Source organism: Doryrhamphus excisus, chromosome 3 (assembly GCF_030265055.1).
Source record: "Doryrhamphus excisus isolate RoL2022-K1 chromosome 3, RoL_Dexc_1.0, whole genome shotgun sequence".
Classification (NCBI taxonomy): Eukaryota; Metazoa; Chordata; class Actinopteri; order Syngnathiformes; family Syngnathidae; genus Doryrhamphus; species Doryrhamphus excisus.
In genome coordinates, this window is record NC_080468.1 from 18,329,357 (window position 1) to 18,351,352 (window position 21,996).

The window sequence follows — 21,996 nt, forward strand, 5'->3', positions numbered from 1 at the left end:
AGATTCTGATCAAGAATGTCTCGATACTTTTCTCCAGTCATTATTCCTTCAAAGATATGAAGTCTACCAGTACCACATGCTGAAAAACAGCCCCACGCCATGATGCTCCCACCTCCAAACTTGACTGTTGGTATGGTGTTTTGGGGGTGATGTGCAGTGCCATTTTTCCTCCAAACATGTTGTGTCTTATGACATCCGAAGAGTTCAATTTTGGTCTCATCTGACCAGAGTATGTTCTCCCAGAATCTCATGGGTTTATCCAAATGTTGTGTCGCAAACTCCAAACGAGCTTCAACATGCTTCCTCTTCAAAAATGGAGTCTTGCGTGGTGTGCGTGCATGGAGGCCATGGCGGTTGAGTGCATTACTTATTGTTTTCTTTGAAACAACGGTACCTGCTGATTCCAGGTCTTTCTGAAGCTCTCCACGAGTGGTCCTGGGCTGTTGGAGAACCCTTCTGATGATTGTTTTGACTCCTCTGTCTGAAATCTTGCGAGGAGCACCTGGCCGTGGCTGGTTTATGGTAATGCCGTGTTCTTTCCACTTCCGGATGATGGCCCCAATGGTACTCACTGGAACTTTCAGAAGTTTAGAAATGCGCCTGTAACCAATGCCTTCAGTGTGTTTTGCAACAATAAGGCTGCGTAGGTCTTTGGACAGCTCTTTGCTTTTACCCATCATGCAATGCTTCTTGTCTAACACCTTGCTGGTGAGAAACCTTTTTAAAAGGCATTAATCAGGACTAAACCAGCTGATATTACTTTGCACTAATAGGGGACAGGTTAACCTTCTAAATACTGACAAACTCCAGCTGCTTTCTTGGCTTTCCAGACCTTTTTACCCCTCCTTTTCTTCATGTGTTCAATACTTATTCCCTGTGCCATTTCACTTTATTACACATAACTTAATTTATGAACATAAATGTTTGGATTCTTTGTATGTGTGCATTACTTGGGTTGATGCCGACATCTGGTGAAAATTTCATGTCAATAGCTTGATTAGAAATATGTTTTTTGAGAGAAATGTTGACGTGTTCAATACTTATTTTCCCCGCTGTATAATGACCTCCATGTGGCCGGCTAACATTGTACTGTAACAGCCGGAGCAACCTTTACAGCCAAAGCATTAGTCATGGCACTCGTGTATGAATTGCATATCTTTTGTCATCTATTCATTTATCCTGTGTTATTGTGCTACATGTATGAAGGCCATCATGTCATTTACTTGAACAAGTCTTCCTACCTGTGAAGAACGCCGACGCCATGTTGTTGATGGTCTGCCAACACGATTACATGAGTCCTTCCCCGGGGGCCGACAGACTGCTGATGGACGCAAAAGGTTGAAGCGCCAGAAAATGCCGTCTTGTGCGTGCAATAGGTGAAACTGTCCACTGGAGAACCTATGGCATCAGATGACGCTCCCATTTGGAGCTCATGTTGAGATGGATGCAGAGGGATCCCACGAGCTGTTAAGCGACAAGCGGCTTTTCATCTGTAACAGAAGTTGTAAGATTAGCTGCTATTCCTTTGCTGTAATGAAATACTCAGTTTTATAAAATTCATTCCTGCATTGAATACTTATAATAATAATAATACATTTTATTTGTATAGCGCTTTTCAAGATACTCAAAGACACTTTACAGAAGAATGGAGTTGAATAAAGTAAGTAAACAGAATAGAAGACACACCAAAATACAACATTCATTGGTTAATACACAGTTAAAACATGAGTACAAGCGGGGCGGGGCACAGCAGTCAAATATAAAAAAGTTAGACATTAAAAACAGATTTAAAGAGGTGGGTTTTGAGTTGTTTTTTGAAGGTGGGAAGGTCAGGGCAAGCACGGAGTGAATGGGGCAAAGAGTTCCAGAGTGTGGGGGCAGCGATGGAGAAGGCTCTGTCTCCCCAGGTTCGGAGCTTGGTTATTGTAATGATGCGCTGTTCAGAAGTAAGTTTTTTAGTCACCATTAAAATAGACCGAATAAGGGAGAAGGGTTATGAGTGTGCTTTCTCTTCCGTTGTCACAATGATGCTGAAAGATAAAATCAGCGGCTTACACTCACCTAACAGATGCCTCGCCTCTGATGGCACCAGGTTCCGACAAGAACTTTACACACCATGCACGCGATGTAACCAGGACATCAAGGGATTTTCACGTCCCCCGAAATATTTCCAAATAAACCACTTTTAGCTTCAGTTGTCATTAACTACGACGAGGGTAGCGAAACATACTTTTAAAAAATCGTTGTCAATTTGGCCCAAAGTCGTTCACATTATGTTACGGATTGCAAATGAACGAGCATTTCGAGCATTCTACGCGCCAATTATGTCCACAAAATGGCGACCTCGGCTTCAGCTCGTCAACTTCGACATCGTTTATATACTGTATATTGTCCTATTGTCGAAGCGAAACGCCACTATTCGTGCTTCAACGTGACTTAAAACTTTGATACTGACCTTGTAGCATTGCTTGTGCGGCGCCTGAGTTACATGGCAACTCCAGTGTTCTCCGTCAGGGTGTTGGAACGCCGACTCCATACCGAATTAAATTGGCGCCAATGAAAACGATGCTGTTGCAAAACAAACCGTTTACTTCGGCACTTCTTCACTGTCGTGGCGGTGTTAACTGTCAGTATTTTCAGCCCCAAACCGTGGTGAGGGGCGGCCTGACTTCGTCAGAGAAAGAAACACGGTTGCCGGCTGCTTCCGGTCAACTTTCTTTTTCGACTATCCAGCAACGACAGAACAGCGCGCGAGCGCGCGCGCGCGCACGAGATCCCCGCACTTCCTGGTTCCCGCTCAACCCGCCCCACATAGCTGGCCAAACACATGCCTGCAACAGCGTTGAAAACTTCAAAAAATTAAGCAATACACATGTAACATATTCTCAAGCATTTTCAATAAATAGTTTCAACAATCACGTCTATTAGTTTTACAAACAGTAGACGGCATTCCCTCTAGAATACTTCAGCTTGGCTGCCAACAGATTGACACAGCGTAATTGGGAGCGTCGGCGCCATGTTCCGGACGAAACCAGGAAGTGCAAACAGGAAGTTACAGCACGGATGTGACGTCGTGTTTCACAATGATTGTACACACTATAACAAGAGAAATAATACTTTATACTCCTGAAGCACCTTGGGCACCGTTCGTAGGGTGCTGTAAAAAAAGGAGGAATTATTTGATTTGTTGGCTTTCACGTAACGTCACCGCTTACTGGCGGATCAGTACGGTGGCCTGTGACGGACATACATAGATGATATCAGGCTTTATCGCCCTCCTGTGGCCACTTCGAAAACACCCAAACGTCTTTTTGAAGTGTACTGTATTTTGGACTAACAAGTATATGTTGAAAGCACACAAATGACACATGATACAGATAACATAGCCAAAAGTTGCATAAAAATAATTTTTAAGGAGAAGAAATTCAAGAATTGAGGCCCTTAATTGACATCCTCCCTCGCCCGCTTCATAATCAGCAGTTCCTTGTCCTCTTCATAATGTAGCGTCAATAGGCGCACATCCCAGCGTGCTTTGCGGTACTGTCTATGAAAGAAATAGCTGTTAAATTACTTGTTTTAAGCCACGTAAATAGGTTATTCTTGCACACGACTGGCCAAGTCTGTTCTAAATCTATCTATTTTTTTATCTATCGATTTTTTCATGACACCGTGACTGTAATTGTTATGCTGGGCAATCATATACGGTGTTTTCTCAACGGTAAAGTCGTTGCTAATGTAAGCTTTGTCTTACTCTGCTGAAGATTGCGGGACAGCGGACTGACGGCGACGGCGACGACTAGAGCGCAATATGAAGACTGCGGCCGCCGGTGACTAAAGAGCAATACGAAGCCGGCGGCAGGGCGCAGACTGCAGCGGTCGGCGGGCAATCTGTTGTCAGCTGCCGGCCGGTGGGCAAACTGGAGGCGAGGGTCGGAACCTGAGGCCAAGCATCAAGCTAGGTCCACCAATTTTTCACCATATCATCAGACAATTATTCTGCACGAGTGCGCAAAATTTCAGGGACGGGACTCAACAGGAACCATGTTTCCTTCCCAAATAGATTGACCACGAAGCCGGTCGAAGGCCCTAAAAAAAACAAAACTTTAATAAATTCATCAAGCATCGAGCTAGGTCCACCAATTTTTCACCATATGATCAAACAATTATTCTGTACGAGTGTGCAAAATTTCAGGGACGGGACTCAACAGGAACCATGTTTCCTTCCCAAATAGATTGACCACGAAGCCGGTGGAAGGCCCTAAAAAAAACAAAGCTTTAATAAATTCATCAAGCATCGAGCTAGGTCCACCAATTTTTCACCATATCATCAGACAATTATTCTGCACAAGTGTGCAAAATTTCAAGAGTCTAGCTCCAAAGGAACCTTGCCTAGTAATCGAACAGACTGCTCAAAGGTCATAGGTCACCATCAACTTGTCGAAATTAGAAAAACTTGTTCTTGGAAGTTTTTTTTCATTTTTCAATATGTTGCAGACACCATCCCATCAATTAGGAAGAAATTAGTCCCAGCTTGATGCGACCTTTCTAAAGCTAAGTAGCTAACCAAAGGTCGCACAGATGTGAAACTGTGCACACTTGCTTTATATTCGTTGTAGATGTTCTGTTGCGTTTTTCGACACATTTGGACATTTTTTTGTCCGATCGGCGGGGGCGTGAACATGAGGAGATGACGAAATTCAGACGCCCGCTGGTCGAAAAGTGCATGTCCGACCGATGCCCGACTGATGTCGATCCCCTCATCTGGAGGCCCCCAACAACATACTCAAATTTCAGACCTCTGCGTTGTCTGGAAAAAAAATGTATGTGGATCAGGTCTGAAGAGCACGACTGTCTGCAGGTCAATGACTCTCAGAGCCTTTGTTGCCATTTCAGCCAGATTTGGAAAATAAAATTATGAAAAAAAATGAATGGCCTTTCTTTCATTGGAGTCTCATGAGGCTGGAAAGACAAAAACTGAAAAATGTGCGGTCGTTGGGGTCAATATGGGCCTCGCAGGGCGTCAAAAACTACTTTCCATCCAAAAAACCCTCTTTTTTCCCATAAATCTCGGACCCTTTGATCCAGGACCCTGATATTTTGATATGTGTATCAGGGGCTGGCCGCTGACCTGTGTGCCAAGTTTCAAGTGTCTGGCTCAAAAGGGGGCGTGGCTAGACCTGCAAACCCACTAAATTGAGGCCTGCTTGAGGTCAAAGGTCACCCCTTTCTGAACTGAAATGGACTGACTTTCTTTCATTGGAGTCTCACGAGGCTGGAAAGACAAAAACTGAAAAATGTGCGGTCGCTGGGGTCAATATGGGCCTCGCAGGGTGTGAAAAACTACTTTCCCTCCAAAAAACCCTCTTTTGTCCCAGAAGTCTCGGACCCTTTGATCCAGGACCCTGATTTTTTGATATGTGTATCAGGGGCTGGCCGCTGACCTGTGTACCAAGTGTCTGGCTCGAAAGGGGGCGTGGCTAGACCTGCAAACCCACTAAAATTGAGGCCTGCTGGTGGTCAATTAAATGTACCGCAGGCGAATACCGACACCTGCTGGTCATTCTTATGTACTGCAACTCCCACCATGCAATGTCAATGGAGGATGCGTTTTTCGCCCATTACTCACCAACGGAAGCTCGTATCGAGACAGGACTCACTTCCATATTTGCTCGGAATGTAACATTTTCCTTTCCACTTTCTCATGCACTGCAGATGAATACAAATGAAGCTGATTTAGCCTCTATCCAATAAGTACCTACTTCCAATTTAGGTCAATAAACTAGAATTTTAACTCTATAATTACAGCATTTACAGTGTATGTACTTTATTGTGGTCTACATGTTTTGTGCTTTATTTATGGCCACAGAAAACATGAGGACATATATGGTGCTTGCATCATGCTCACTAATACATCTGGTAAAAAAAAGTGCATGTCATTGTACATGAATAAATAATACAAGACCATCATCTGAGTCCTCTTCGCGTGTCAATCACTGATAGCAGAGGTAGCTGATAATGAGTTTTGGTATCTGCAAGTGACCGATGACGTTCAGAGCCTTGGTGCCCAGCTTCCTACGTACTGCCAACCTGCTGAGTTGCTGCAGGCTCATGGGAGTGGCTGCGGGGGGTGGAGGGGACAGCAACATACATTATTTTTACCTTGTTTGCTTGGTGAAACAGTTATGCTACAGCATCGCGGCGTCATGTCTGCAATGTGTTTTAATATGATGCTTGTGCACCATCTGCTGGCAGTTTATTGCTACTGCAAACAACTGGCTATGTCTCAAATCAAATACTGAGCTTTCGTCCATACACTTCAATAATAAGTACACTGTGTACAATGCTTACTTAGGTCATCGTGTAATGACGTTGTCAATATTTATCCAATGATACACTTTCATCATACCCTCATAAGACCGCAAGCAGACTGCAGCAGGAGATCCTGGTGTCGGGTAGTCAACAGGTTTCTTGTTATGTTTATCTCTGGCATAAATGTTGGCTCCAAATTCCACAAGTATCTCAATCATATCCACTCGCATGCTTTTGGCAGCGTGGTGCAGTGGCGTCGCGTGAAGCCGGGCAGCGTTCACGTTGGCACCTGCAGGTTAAAAGGCGTCATCATGCATCATAAAGATCCCAGTGTACAAGCAGCTTTATCGACCTCTGCGTTTGGTCTCTCTACTCACCTGCATTGAGTAGCTCTTTAACGCAGTTTGCGTGTTTGTTGGCACAAGCTACATGCAGTGGTGTCCCGTAGTAAAGGTCATATGCCTCTAGACAAGCACCCACGGCAATCAGAAGCTTCACACAGTCAGAGTTTCCTGAGAAGAGAATTGTATTTACCATTTTAAAAAGCAACTGCAATACTACACATGCATGAATGTGTAGTATCGCACTCCATCATAGTAAAGTCATGGTAAGGAGAAGATGGTAGTGGCAAAGCATCTAATAGCCTGGGTCTGCAGACTGAACACTCGCCTCCCATGCAGGCCTCGTGGAGGGGTGAGGCAGTGCGGGATGTCAGGGAAGGGTTGACCTTGGCACCGTACTCCAGTAAGAGTCTCGCACAGTCCAAACTGCCAACAGAACAGGCATCACAAAGGGGGGTGCTGCCATCCACGTTCCTTGCATCCACCTACGATCCATCATAGTACACAGAAACATACACAAACGCTGTTCCAAAGAGAATAGAGGCTATTTTCATCTTTTGTAACTGATGTTTGCTCACCTGTGCTCCCGCATCCAGTAGCAGACGGGCACACTTGGTGTGTCCATGAAGGCAGGCCTCGTGCAGAGGTGTGATGGAGTCCACGGCTACAATATTGACAGACGCTCCGCTGTGGATGAGATGCTGCAGCTGAGAAGCCTGACCCAGTGATGCTGCCTTGTGGACCTCTGTTCTCTCTGACCAGCAGCCTGGAAGGGAACAGGTCGCACTTACATGAATTGGCCCATAAAACAAATGGTGAATATTAAGGTTTGTTCCTATATTTAATGCACAGTTAACACTCATCATGGGGAGGTTATATTGATTTTGTCCTCTTCTAAATTCATTTGAACCTCTGTGCAGTCATTAGGTGCCTGAGTTACTTCAAGGTCTAAATAGTATGTACACACACCACTACTAATACTTGGTACAAATTTCCCCACTGAGGGACGAATAAAGGCATATCTTAATCTTAGATGTTTCAATATTAACACACGCTTTTTTACAGACATTTGACTTACATTCCATACTGGAAAAACAACCGTACAAATCAGTAATTAATGGCCCAAAATGAACAAGACATTCAAGCCTATGATAATTAACCTTAAGTTTGGAATGGAATGGATGTAGTTAATTGCAAAGGGTAGTCAATGGTGCTAATATGCAGCCATTATTCTTTATGCCGCATAATTGCATACAGCATGCCGTCATATCCATCAAGCTCAATGCTAGCACGTTAGCTTCTCCTTGAAACATCGAAAATTGCAATTGTGTTGTCTTTCTACGCACTGATATCTCCAAAGAAGTATGGCTGCGTATTTTCGATATCCATCTTCCTTTGTGCACAACAGGAACACGCCAAAAAAACTACGATGCGCAAAATGTTTATAAACAGCAATGTTTACAGTTGGGACATTTCTTCTTCGTTGGTTTTACGGAAACATGTGTGCATTACTGCCACCTATTGGTTGAGTATTAAGTATTAGGTTAGTTGCGTAAAGTCACGGGTAGGTGGCAGTACTGAATCAAAACAATGTCTCAGCAGTCGAAGAAAACAAAACGAAGAAAACGACTAGCTTACAACGACAAGAGAGGTGGCGATGGTTCGTACGTGTTGTGTTATAGGTTGCACAAACAGGTCGCACGATGGACGTGGTAGAAAAATGGACAACGGGTTGAGATTTTTCACCTTTCCCACTTGGAAAAAAACCCAGGGACCGCAGGTTGGGGAGATTTCAAAGCGGCGTCGTATGGCTTGGGTCGCTGCTGTCAGACGTACGGATATCACGTTCGACAGGATAACTCCCTTCATGTTTGTTTGTTCTCGACATTTTTATAAAGGTACTTGCTTTTTTTTGTTGAAAACATTAAGCCCCGTCAAAATCTAGCGATGAAACCGCAGCTGTTACAGTGTCTATTTTATAACAAATTCTAGTACAGCAAGCAGAAATTGACTACGGTAAAGTGAAGATAGTGTTATAAAGAATAACGCCGTAATATTGGAGAGCAAAAAATGTTAGAATTAGAAACATTTTTGGAAAATTAGGTTTGGGGAAAAGGTATATTATGGGAATAAAGTCAAAATATTATGATATTATTAAGAAAGTTGAAATAGTTTGAAAAAATACACGCAGATACATATTGCAAAGCTGTGATGTCTTTTTTTTGGCAAAATATGAAACTCGCCCTTGCATCCTTCATATTTCAGTATGTAGCCCTCACTGTCTTAAAATGACATTCCTCTTCTTTTATGTGTCATGCAATAATATAATAATCATATGTCACTTGCGTGCAGGGAAGCCGGCATATGAAATGATGGAGAATGACCCAGACTGGGCGCCATCGCTACATATGGGCTACACAGAGCACAAGCACAACGATGGTGCATGTTCCTCACAAAAAAGTAAGCCAGCGCTGTGGCGTGGCCACATCCAGGACGGACAACATGAGACTTTAGATGACGCTAAAGCACGGACGCCAGAGAATGAGCAATTTAAGGAGGCGGTAACCCAGACAGTCAAGGAGGAGCAGTATGAAATGGTCATACAGGAAATAAAAGAAGAGGAGGAGCAGATTGAGTGCAACGTGGAAGGCAAGGAAGACGCAATCCACCAGGTAGGCGACTCGATTGAATGCGACTTTTGCATCCTGAGGGCCTCGGAAGTTAACCGCCTTGTGGAAGAAAACAGACAACTCAAGCGCGAGCTTGACGCGTTCAAGATGTCAGATGGTTTCTTTGGTGAGGACGACGACGATAAAGTGGAATACTACACAGGTTTGCCCAGCGTGGGATCTTTCACGGCATTGTTCCAGTTTTTGTTACCTCTCATGCCAACACAAGAGAGCGGACTCAGTCCATTTCAAGTCCTCCTACTGACCTTCACACGCCTCCGTCTGGACATGCCGACCCGCCACCTCTCTTACATGTTCAGCGTGGCGACAAGCACAGTTGACAGAACTTTCAAAGACACCGTTTCATTTTTGTATGCACAGCTAGGACGTTGGATCACGTGGCCAAGTAGAGACACTTTGCAGAGAGCGACGCCTCGTCAGTTTGCAGAGGCCTTTGGTGGCAAAGGAGTCGTGATTGTGGCCTGTTTAAAAATGCTGGCTAAAAAAACACTGCATCAAAATGAACGTGCTGTAAAGTACTTAATTGCTATGACACCCGGTGGATTTGTTAGTTTTGTCTCAAAAGGCTGGCACGGCGTCACGAGTGAAAAGACAATGCTGGAGAAAAGTGGCTTTCTCAATAAGTTATTACCAGGTGATGTCATCTTAGCAGATTTTGACTCAAAGAAAGATAGTGGCTTGCTTTGTGCTGAGGTCCAACTCCCAGCCTTTCCCAACATCCATTGCCGGCTCGCTGACCGCAATTTAGACGACATGGCGCAAGTGAGGACGCTTGTTGAAAAGGTCCTTGTGAGTATCTGTGACAAGTATAAACTCCTACAGGTGGACGTCCCTGTCAACATGATGCTGGCATGTGATGGTGAAGAAGTAACGTTTTTGGATAAGATTGTCACTGTCTGTTATGCGCTGTCAAACTACTGTCCAACCGTAGTTTAACAATGTGCATGTCGACTGTACATTAAAGTTGGTCATGTTGACATAGTCAGGGGCCATTTTTAGCCTGCAGCGCCTTTTTAATCTACAGTGGGGCTTTTGCTCAGGTATGCCGGTGGATCTTGGCAGCATGGAGCAGTGTCGCCAGCCAGTTTCAGGGGGGAGCGGGAACGAAAGAGGGACCCCGGGCTTTGTAAAAAACACAGAAATCTTCTACACCGCGGCTGTGGAGACAAATACGTCTATTGTTTACAAGAACTTCCTGTATACAAGGCTAGTTATCTGCTCTTGCAAGGGCAGTTGCGGCAGCCAGAGCGGACACTCACCCACAGTGCCTACCGTAGTCAGTGACAGATCCAGTATGAGCCCAGCGGGGAGAGACACTGGTGGGGCACCCCATGTTATGACTTCGACTTATCATTGGGTTGCAAAAGAAGAGGGGCAATATGAGCCTACAGTGCCATCAAGTGGCAAAAAAAACTGTACAGTTGAAACCAACTGCTGAACACTAAAAACTACTCTGGCAACAAAGACTTGCAGGATATGCTGCTATGCCTCCCATGCTGCAGTACTACACACTACTGGTAGAAAAATGAAGAACATAACATGAGTATGAGCTATGCATTGCCACCCAATTAGTTTCTCATGTGACTAAATCCCCTTCACAATTAAGAGTTGTTTGAGAATTGCTTCAAAATGCAATTTATCAGTCCATTTCACACATTCAGTAACACCACTGGTGTCCAAAGTAAACATCATGTACAAATCCATGTGGGATGCGTATTACTAAGTCCAATTCCCATAGACGTTTATAGAAACATCTATATGGAGAACTGGAGATAGCTTTGAATGATGTGGGGTGTGTCCAGCTGACCTATGACCTTTGAGGCCTTGGTACCAAGAATCCCCCTCACAGCAATTCTACAAAGGTGCTGAAGGCTCAGAGGGTTACCTGGAGGGAAACACGTGAAGGTGAGCGGACGTGCTGCCACTCCCAAAGCAAAACAGGCCGCGACGGGGCGACGCACTTTCATAAAACCTGAGGCAGGTGTACACGGGAGAGGCAGGGGTTGCGTACTCCACCGGCTTTTTCCCCAGGTTGTCAGTGCTGTGCACGTTGGCTCCGAAATCCACCAGGAGCTCGATCATGTCCGGTTTGTCGAGTCGAGCCGCGTGGTGCAAGGCTGTTTCGTGAAACTTCCTGGAGTTCACTTTGGCACCTGCAAAATGTTGTTTTTCAGCATTACACTTGAATCGACAATGCATGATACGCTGTGACTGGGCCACCACAAATAAATAAATGCATGAGATACACTCTAATGTGTTTTTCTCGCCTTACAGCAAGGCTGGTGTTGTGGAAACCGAGACTCGTTTAATCAGATGGGATGAGTGCAACAGAAAAATATCAAAGAACAAAGTATAGAATTGTTTGCCATTCATTCAGCAATGACAGTGAGAAGGTATAAGTGCTTTATAGTTGTCTGACCTGCAAGCAGTAGTTCCCTGGCACAGTTCAAGTGCGCTTTTGCACAGGCGATGTGCAAAGGTGGACCGAAGTGAACATCATATGCCTCCAGCTCAGCGCCGCTGGCTATCATCAACCTGACTATTTCGGCATTACCTGTGGAGGGAAGGGAATGTTCTACATTGTTATATAGGCTGTGTTTTGCCTACACAGGTGCATATGCATATTTGCCTTGAATGCAGGCCTCGTGCAGGGGCGACGCGGTCAAAGCAGTGAGTGACGGGTTGACTTTGGCCCCGTATTCCAACAGCAGCTTGACGCATGCCAAACTGCCAGAAGAGCAGGCGTTGCAGAGGGGAGTGCTCCCGTGGATATTCCGCACATCCACCTGCAAGAAAAAAATCGTTAAATACACCCCGGACTTGGCGCAACCATGCAAACTGCACACATTACTCCTACCAAGCAATCACATGTGAAAAAGTGTTTGCCTGCTTGCTGATTTATTTTATTTTTGCATGATTATCACTCTTAAATGTTTAGTCAATGAGCTGAACACATAATGCAGTTTCTAAATGAAACTTCATTATTAAGGGAGAAAAATTCCAAACCTACATATTTGTAGGAGGGTATCACTTTTTCACACAAGGTTATGTAGGTTTTGATTGCAGCATGTGTGCGGTTTTTAAACAAGCTTGAGCAATTTCCCATCCCTTATGTTTTGCATTGAAAGTGTGCTATATGTCCTCGCTGGATCGAATGCATCCTCGAAGAATCGAATACAACCTGTGCTCCGGCTTCCAGCAGCAGTCGTGCACAATGCGGATGCGCTTGCAAGCAGGCTTCGTGCAGAGGAGTGATGTTGTCCACCGTCACGATGTTGACCGATCCCTCACTTTCTATCAACTGTTTCACCTGCAAAGCCCTACCCTGTGATGCGGCTTCATGGAGGGCAGTCCGGTCCGCCCACATGCCTGGTAAACACGGTTCAAATGCAAGTGTCATGGTTGGGATAGAGAAGAGAATAAATACATATTTAAAATTGTTGTTACATTGGACTAGCATTTATTTTCTTGGTAAATTAATACAGTATTTCAAACTGTACGAACTTTATCCTGCGAGGGCTGCGTACGGGAAAAATGAATGATACGGGGGTCCACTTTTATACATTTTGTGTGTATATGTTTTGCTTTTTCTTCGACCTTTTGCGGCTTTTGCCAACACTGATTCAAAAAGCTGCCCGCATAGCAGTTTCTCGGGGATTACTGCATGCAGCAGAGTGTCCTAATCCAGGTCTATTTAATGGCGGAGTGAAAACTAGGATATTTACACCACTTTCCAAAAAAAACCGAACGACCATGACGGGACGTTAAAACATAACATGTTCTCGGACAACAGGACCCTGAAGTGGTATACAACTAGCTTAACATGCTAGTAGTCTGTCGGGGTTAGCACCATTAGGACGCTTACGGCCAGAGTAAAACAATTTTAAGGTTTTATCTTTTAAGACACCTGATTTACAATAAATTCCAATGGGATTAAACGCCATTTTTTTTTACCTAAATCGTACAAAGACGACCTTCGTGCCGGTGTCACAGCCATGTTTACTGCTGAGTAGTCAACGTAATTGGAGTAGAGTAGTGCTATGACTTATGGGAGTTGTAGTCTTGCACGTGACGCAATCGTCCTATATGTACTATGTATAACTATTGACTGGGATTTCCTAGCTAATACAGACTAGGAAACTAACATTTAATGTAGTTGGGAAAAATAAGCAAAGATCAAATCAAACCATTGTTGATAAAGTTGTTTTACTTTGCAATACAGAAATAGTTGGAGCCCAATTCGCTAACAGATAGAGACAGAGGGCTTCCCATCAATTCAATACTGCTGCAGTACACATTTGGTCCTTCTTAAGCAATTATAGTCAACCACTGCTGTGAATGTGCACAGTCGGCTTCATTTTATACAGTTCAGGAGTAATCATATACCTTATAGGTCAAAGCTGTCCCAAACAGGTTCAGGTAGTTTTTGCTGGACTACAGTCTGCTTGGTAGTGTCTGGCTGCAAAACTGAACATCAAAAAGGGATGAGAATGTACAAGATAAGCAACACGCCCTAAAGCCAATGTTGTCACGTGTGTCCGATTACGAGACGCACCATTTCCTTTATACATGCAACCAAATCACCCTGAAGTGACAAAATTCCTGAAGACCATAGCTCTTTGAAACAATTTATACACACGATTGATTGATTTGATTTGGCATCTTTGGCCTCATTTTGACATAAAACCAGAGGATATTATTGAATGTTAGTAACCAAAGTTGAGTGCATCAACGATCTGACAGAGATTAGAAAAAGAAAAGACCCTCCCTGTACTTTCATCCAGCAAATACTATATCATAATCTATATCAACTTACTCACTGGGCAGCCACGTATTCTTGGGAAGGCTGGCCCAATGGTGTACATTTGAGTAAGGTTTTCTATATAAACGTAAAGATTACGGTTGTCTGCAGCGCTTGTCTTTGATAATAGGGAGTGTTTGTGGCACCATCAATTTCTACTCTGCTGCGTCGCCGTAGATGTCCTTCTTTCCACGCTCCATTTCAGCAAAGTCAAAGTCCGAGCCAGTCATCCTCCGGTAGATATCCTTGATGTCGTCGCAGGTGGTCTCAAAGTGGGTTGTGGCGTCATATGAACGGGAGATGAAGACCTACGAAGCCAAATAAAGCTTTTAAATGTGCTCTTAAAGCAGGGCTGTCCAAAGTTTTGTTTTGTTTTTTTTTCATCTCTATCATCTCTAGTTACGGGGATTTTACATATTCCTAAGGACTGGAATGAATGTATTTATGATCAAATGACATCACAGAATCCTCAACACAGCATTGCTAATGGTCTTAAGTGCATTATTTTAAAAAATAGATCACTTCTTTTCCATTTACTGGATTGAATATACCCATTAGGTCATAAATCTGAATGTACCTGGCTTTCATTGCCCATGTCAGTAGGGGCAAACTGGTCACTGATGCTGACAAACTTCTGCTCGATGGGCTCCAGTAGGTCCAGGGCTGGCTTAATCTCTTTCTCGGGGTCTTTTGTCTCCACTGTCGTGCTGACAATGGCGATGTATTTGCCCTTTGCTGCAACGTTGTGATCAAAGGAGATCATACACACATAGATGTCTGCAAACAATAGGAACCGACAGGTTAATGTAGTGAATGCAAAAATAATTGATGGACATTCATATATTTCATATTATATGTTCAGTACACACCGTGCTTCCTGTTGACCTGATTCTGAGGGATGATGATCTGGCAAGAGTTGACGTCACCGGTGTTGCAGATGGGGTGACTCAAGATGCAGATGACCCTGATCACCTGTCCCACTTTGGTGGCACGATCCATAAAGTAGCTGGGGTCACAAATCAATTGCTTGCACCTGGCGATCTGAGGGCCGCAAACACAGCTAAGGGTTAATATACTTCAGAAAATGTGAAAACTCATACAAGTATAGATAGTGTATATATAAAACCACCATTTTTAATAATGATTTGGAGTGTATGAGGAAAAACTACAGAAAAACATAGCTCCCTTTGACCACATGGTGGTTTATGATCAAATGTACAACAAAGCAGCAACAGAACTAATATTATAATACCAGTAAGGCGCAAACCACTCGATCAGCGTTAAAAACCAAAAAACATTATTTTTGTTGTTTGACACTGCTAAAAAAAAAAAGAGCATTTGCATTATTGATGACTCGCGCATTATGCAGTGTTGATTTGTTATTTCATACAGTAATATATTATCCATTTGAAAAATATTTTAATGTGTTTTAATTTTAAGTAAAATAAAGTTAAACTGTAGGCTGATTGAATTTAAATACATGACTTTTGTTATGGCTATGATTTGCAGGCAGCCAAAAATAAAGCAAACTTTAAAGATGTCTTATCCTTTATACTAATTCATCTTCTAGTTGACTAAGGTTTGTGAGCTTAACACTGTGAATATTTGTTCCCACAGAGACAGACAGAGAGAAAGAGGGGGAAAAAAACATGCTTACCTCCCCTTCAGATTTGACTCCCACCACCTTCCCATTTTCCATTACTATCTCCTCGATAGGCTTGTTTAACATGTATGTCCCACCGTAGATGGCACTCAGCCTGATTGGGAAAACAATCCAAAGTCAATGTACTGTATACCTTTGGTAACAGCAATAGAGCTGAATCTACAATCATTTAAATCAATTGTATATACATTTTAATCACAAAATGTCATTGTTAGCGCCGTGTTTGCATGGAACTCCCCCAGCTCGGTTGACTCTGGAGTTCTTTTCGAACTAACGCAGTTGTGCCACAAGTGCTTTGTTATTAATCACAGCTGCAAAATAATCTACAAAGAGCCTGAGAAATTACCAAGTGCAACCACTTTAATAAAGAAGATGAGAAACGGGTGAGCCGTGTGGCTCGTTGCTTGGCGCTGTCTCATACGCGTGTTTGTCAACAATCATGCCGTCAATCCATGTAAAAGTGCCATTAAATGTTCATTTATCTCTTTCAGTCATAAATGGCTGGAGGGTTCTGGTCTACAATAAATATTTGAGGAATTAACAATTGTAAACAACTGTGAACTCACATAATGTGAGGCATTTCAGAAGCTAGAGAGGAAACAGGGTGATTAGAGAAGACAGTCGGCATTTATTGTTATTCAGTAATACGGTTAAAATGATGATTACGGTGTGCATCACTAAATTTCCTGCTTGCGCTTCTAAAATTTCAAGTTGGGGGCCAACTGTGCTCCTTGTAAAAAAGCAAAAACAACAACAAAAAAAAGCTTTGTCAGGGAGCCCTGCTTTAAGATTTATGTTACTGCCCCACCCCAAGCGACTATATGGAGGAAAAGGGTAGTTCTATTATGCATTTGAGCGTTAAAGTGTGGGCCATACCTGGCAAATCCTTGTGGCAGTTCTCCCAAGCCATACAGCGGGTAGAGGTATGGGCTCTTGCCATATCTGGCAAGAGACTCACTGTAAAGCTTTATTCTCCGTACTGCGTCAATGCAGGGCTGATCCAGGTAACTACACACACAGAGAGAGAGAAAGATAATACTATTTGTGATAAGACGGCGTTCATTATTAGGATCAATGAAGAACCTTGAGTATACTCATTAATACAGTGAGAAGGACTACTGACTCATCTGTGCGGTAGAGAGCGAGGGAGTGGCCAGTGAAGTCTATGACATCCTTGCCCAAGCTAAACTTTTCAAAAATAGCCCTCATGGTAGTCTTGTTGGGGTCGATGCCCTCCAAAGTCTTGGGATCGTTTTCATCGAAGTTGGTAATGAAGACAAGGAATTTTTTGAAGCGCCGTTTCTCAAACAGCCCCATCAGACCTTGAGAGTTAATGAGAGTTAAGGCACGTGCAAATAAGAACGCCGGTATGAAGTTTCGCATGCCTTTGATGACTTACTGGACGCCAGAGCCTCAGTCTCCGTGGAGGGAACTTTATAGATTTTGCCTCCCTTGTACACAAAGCTGCCCTCAATCACTTTGAAATCCAGATAACGGGTCACCTGGGTGATCAGCAGCATGCGGACCAGTTGACCTAAGAAAAGACGGCAAATGAATTAATGCTTTATACAGTGGGGAATATAAGTATTTGATCCCCCACCAACCAGCATTCTGATCCTCAGAGATTGTTCATGTGCCTATGAAACATACAAATGAATCCTGTTGCTTAAGGAAAGTACTCCTCGTCTCAACTCATTGTGTGGATACAAGACCATCAGCAAGAAGCTGGGTGAGAAAGAGATAACTACAGGTGACAGTCAATTACCCTCGCTGCATGCATTATTTCATCTTGATGTGTGATTCGAGCATCTTATTGAAAATAGTTTCAACGTATCAATTCATCTACAGATTTTCAAATTCGTCAAAAGGCCATCCATACCAATAAGTAAATAATTAGCACATTGTCCATATGCAAAATCTGAAAACAAGAGCTTGGATATCTCCACAAAGTTCAATTCCTATGACAAAAAATGCAGTTTGCATCTAGACAAAAGGGCCACAATGCTTAAAAATATATCTATACATGTATGGGAACAAGCTGGGATAAAAATGTAATATTGAATGTAGAAGAAAATGTTGATGTATGCAAATTATTAAAAAGGGACTTGCCACATGACCTACAGTTATGTTTGATTCGCAATGCAAAAGATGAAGGTATACCATAGGCCATTAGGAATTTGGGGACGAGGTCCACGTTCCAGTCCCGGCCTTTTCCCATTGACTCGGGAGGTTTGCCAGGAAGGTTGAAGCGTTTGTAGAGCTGCAAGGAAAAACGAAGTGCAAATATTTTTACTGTTGTCTTGAATTTTTTATCCCAAACTTGGTATTCTTTGGTGTGTCAAATTCAGATGCACTGAAGCAACGTACATCTTCCAAAGGTGTGATGGAGGCACTCTCTGCACCGTAATATGAGTTGCGGTCCATGTGTAGAACCTTCTTCCCCTTCACCGACATGATTCCAGATAAGATACATTCCTGTTAAATGAGAGCACAGAATGAAATGATTATGGATAAATCAAGTGGACAACATCCATCCAAGAACCGCGCCTACAACTATTAAAACAATTGCAAGTAATCAAGTATTTTACACACTGAATCCTTGTTTTTTTAGACATTTTCAGATAAGATGCCGGCGTTGACGACATCACGAGTGTGACCGATCTTTACAAAATATGGAGATTCCCTCCTTAAGGCCTTTTGAACAGGAAGCACGGCGTTAACAGTCACGTCAGACACAGTAAGTGTGTGCATTTATGTATTTATCCAGTGGAAAGACCACAGAGAATGTCGCTTTTCAATTTGTAACACATTAGGTCAATAAACACACCAGCAACTGGGTAATGCAATACAATCACATGACACTGCCTAACTTTTTCTCCATAATCACAGTAGCTGTGAAATTGCTACACAGAGGAATTACAGTACTTGTCACTGTCATTTGCACGGCAAATCTTTAAACCTTAACCCACCTTAACCCCATGCATTTTAGTGAGAGGAAATGGGGCATGCAGTCACTTCCAGTGCTTTAGGATGTACTCACAGTATCAGACAAATTGTACAGCACATTTTGTTTTTGCTTAAAGCTTATTATTATTATGAAATGTATAATAAAGTATGTTGTTTGACACAAACTACTTGGGAAATTAGCATTTCTGTCAAATCTGAAGCAAAATGATAGTTCCTCCAACTACTACCCTGTTCATAAAATCTTACAAAAGCAGCTCCTGTTTGTTTACAGGTCAATAGAATTTGAACACCATTTTCTGATATAATAAAAAAGTGCTAGTTAATAGGTTCCTGAATATGGACTAAAAACAGATTTAAAAAATCCTCCATGAACTGCAAAGAAATTAAGTGCTCTCAAACTGCCCCTTGGACTGCTCCATCCCACAGTAATCACGGGATGAGTTCTGTGTCATGTGTCAGCCATTAACAGTTGACAACAAAACCATGCCATTTTGCGAGAGGGTTACAATATGGTGAATGTTGGCAGAATAAAGATAACACAACTAGGACATACCTATTCAACATCATTGCACAAAATGACCCACTTTACACATGTCTGGAATAGAAACTCAAGTTTAAAATGAGCATCTATAATCCATTATACCTACTTGTACCTTGTACTTGTACCTACTAACTGTATGATACTTTTAATTGAAATACCCAACCACAAAACCATCACCCATTCAAGTTATTTAAGACGTATTAAAACAGTTAACAAGTTGGCAAAAAAACATGATTGCCGCAAACATGAGATAGAGTCAAAAATGGACCTACTTCCTGCTATGATTTTCTAAGCATCATGGGAACTGTAGTTCTTTTAGCGATAAACAGAAGGCAAATTTACTGCAATCTATTCACATAACTATGCAGATAAATGAGTAGTAGTAGCTACAACTGACATTATTTAAACTTAATAACTCATAATAACTCATAATTTTCAGTTTTTGTTTCGATTTGCAAATAAAAAAAATAAATCAAAAGATCATGCATGCAAAAATCTACAACATTCCAAAATGTACCTGCGTTGTTTTGGAAAAATAAAAAATAGTTTTGCAGTTATAGCAGTCCTATATTTTGTCATTGTTTTCTTTAAATGTTAAAATATCATCTTGTTGTGATACCCAATATCCAGTATCATCTTGTAACCAGAGTGTATCATGACACCCCTATTTTGTGGTTTAATACAGCCTAATAGTTAACAATACATTTTTGTCTAAATGAGACATTTTGAAGCATGGAAATAGCTAAATGAAGAACAATAAACATAAGGCATTCAAAATACTGTGTATGATATGCAGTATTCTGCTCTAGTCACTAGATGTCAGTAATGTTACCGTAATGGTCGTGAGAACACTTGTGTTTCATGCTGTTTAGTGACAGGTCGCTGTGACTTCACCCGTTCACCAGATGTTGCAAATGTTGCTTACACTGAAGCATCAAAGCTTTGAATTTGTTCTGGCACAATTTGGGGAAAAAAGCCTAAAAGCTTCACCTATCTGTACAATTACCTCACACCAGGCACAATAATCCTTAAACAAAACACTGGCTACTGTTGCTACAGTAACCCACGTCAAGCTAAAACTCAACTCTGAGCTCCAAACATCACATTTATGTCTTGTATGGCTAATTTACTGTTATTATAGCTACTCTGTAAGGTAATAGACATGTAATGGTGACTATACGGGTGCCATTTTATGTCTAGAAGGTTTTCTATGCTCTATCTATATAAATACTCCATGTAGAACCAAGGCACAATTGGGTCTGGAACCAATTGACCAAAGATGACAGATTACCGTTTATAGTATTTTCACAGCATGTTTTGGAAAGTACAAAACAATTGTCATTAGGGTGAAATTAGAGTGAATTTTATTGACCGCTTATCCATCGAGGACCGCACAGTGAAAAATCTAAGGATGTGGGGGTGTCACGTTGATATTCTTTTTTTTTTAAGACAAAAAAAACTTTGCTGGTTGTTATTAGTTATTCATATAAACATTTCAGCCTTTTCTATTTACATTGTGCCATTTTGCACTATATCGCCTTTTTGTTGAATTTTGTTTCTACAATATGCCTGAGCACATGAAAACACAATTTGGGACACTTCCTGATTGTGTCACATATTCAACATGGCAGTGTGGTGTCGTTTTTCTTGCATTTCTACTTTACCTTTATTTTCTTCAGACAATTGAAACAGCTGAGTTATGAAACCATGTCCCTTAGAGGGTACCAACTAAATGTAATTCAATTACTTAAATTGGATATTTTTACAGCAGTTGGTGGAAAGCCGACACTTTTTATCATGAGGATAAACTATGTAAATGAACATTGAGGACTGCTACAGTGATAGGTTTTACAGTGTTACATTACAGTTACATCATAATTATAATGACCCAACTGGATGTCATTGGTACATTTCAATGATTCAAGGAAACCAAAATGACTTAATGAAACGACACAACAATGACACAATTCTGCGTCATTATTAGCAACAGTTAAATTAGATGGTCTTTTGTTAGCACACCATTAATCTACGATTAATCTTATCCTGACCAAGAAACCTGCTAGAGCTAGCGCTCAACACCCAACTGACCGGTTAAATAGCTACATTTTGCGGTCAACTCCCACCCGAGTATTAACAGCGACGTAAGTTTCCATGAGCAACTTGATAGCTATGTTCTATATTAAGAGTATTAGCAGAAGTTAATCTAGCCCGTTTGGTCACTGCCTAACAAATAGTCGCACACGGTTGGAAAGCGGCTAAGCTAGTTATTTAGCCATTGCTAATTAGGCCCAGTTAGCTACAAGCGCCAGTGGCGTGAGCTAACCGCGCGGTTAACAGGTTGCAAAGCGCTTCCGCTGAAAGTGGCAGACATATCTCAAAACTTTCTCACCGTCAGTCCCGTGCCGAGGACGATAACGTCGTATTCGTCATTCATTTTGACAATCTTGGGGTACTCTGATCCTTGACAGGAAAGAAGAAAATGGAGATCTGCTGGGGCTGAAGTGAGAAAGGGGTGGGGCTCAGACGGCGTCAGGCGATTCCGGGGGCGTGGTTTCTTAACTGTCAATCAATTGTGGGCATGGCTAAGCCTAACTTAGCCAAGAGCTAAAACCCATTGTATTTGACCTAGAATAATAACTTACTTAATTTACTTGTGAAATAAATTATGTGCAGCTTATTATGTA

General features: G+C 42.3%; 4 protein-coding genes across 4 annotated transcripts in view; 1 reads left to right on the plus strand and 3 right to left on the minus strand.

Annotated features, from left to right (window-relative positions):
* Positions 1-3,006, minus strand: part of LOC131125572 (uncharacterized) — a 4,169-nt gene extending 1,163 nt beyond the window's left edge. The window contains exons 1-3 of the mRNA XM_058067234.1: positions 2,456-3,006; positions 1,242-1,490; positions 395-577 (exon numbers count right to left, since the gene is read on the minus strand). Coding sequence (XP_057923217.1) covers positions 395-577; positions 1,242-1,423 — 365 coding nt within the window. The 5' untranslated portion in view covers positions 1,424-1,490; positions 2,456-3,006. The remainder of the gene's footprint in view (positions 1-394; positions 578-1,241; positions 1,491-2,455) is intronic.
* Positions 3,007-5,246: 2,240 nt separating this feature from the next.
* Positions 5,247-13,362, minus strand: LOC131126096 (ankyrin repeat and SOCS box protein 13-like). The gene is made up of 11 exons (XM_058068284.1): positions 13,295-13,362; positions 12,522-12,709; positions 11,970-12,126; positions 11,760-11,894; positions 11,302-11,493; positions 11,148-11,225; positions 7,229-7,416; positions 6,979-7,135; positions 6,687-6,821; positions 6,407-6,598; positions 5,247-6,118 (listed from the first exon to the last, which is right to left on the minus strand). The coding sequence occupies exons 1-11, from the start codon at positions 13,335-13,337 to the stop codon at positions 5,991-5,993; spliced, it is 1,593 nt and encodes a 530-aa protein (XP_057924267.1). The 5' UTR covers positions 13,338-13,362; the 3' UTR covers positions 5,247-5,990.
* LOC131126097 (uncharacterized) lies at positions 8,225-10,317 on the plus strand. The gene is made up of 2 exons (XM_058068285.1): positions 8,225-8,548; positions 9,003-10,317. Exons 1-2 carry the CDS (start codon positions 8,308-8,310, stop codon positions 10,274-10,276), a joined length of 1,515 nt encoding a protein of 504 aa, XP_057924268.1. The 5' UTR covers positions 8,225-8,307; the 3' UTR covers positions 10,277-10,317.
* A 167-nt stretch (positions 13,363-13,529) lies between the features above and the next one.
* On the minus strand, positions 13,530-21,868 carry LOC131126098 (rab GDP dissociation inhibitor beta-like). The gene is made up of 10 exons (XM_058068287.1): positions 21,702-21,868; positions 18,172-18,279; positions 17,965-18,064; positions 17,204-17,338; positions 16,928-17,126; positions 16,681-16,812; positions 15,799-15,898; positions 15,011-15,182; positions 14,719-14,918; positions 13,530-14,449 (listed from the first exon to the last, which is right to left on the minus strand). Exons 1-10 carry the CDS (start codon positions 21,744-21,746, stop codon positions 14,297-14,299), a joined length of 1,344 nt encoding a protein of 447 aa, XP_057924270.1. The 5' UTR covers positions 21,747-21,868; the 3' UTR covers positions 13,530-14,296.
* Positions 21,869-21,996: the final 128 nt, after the last annotated feature.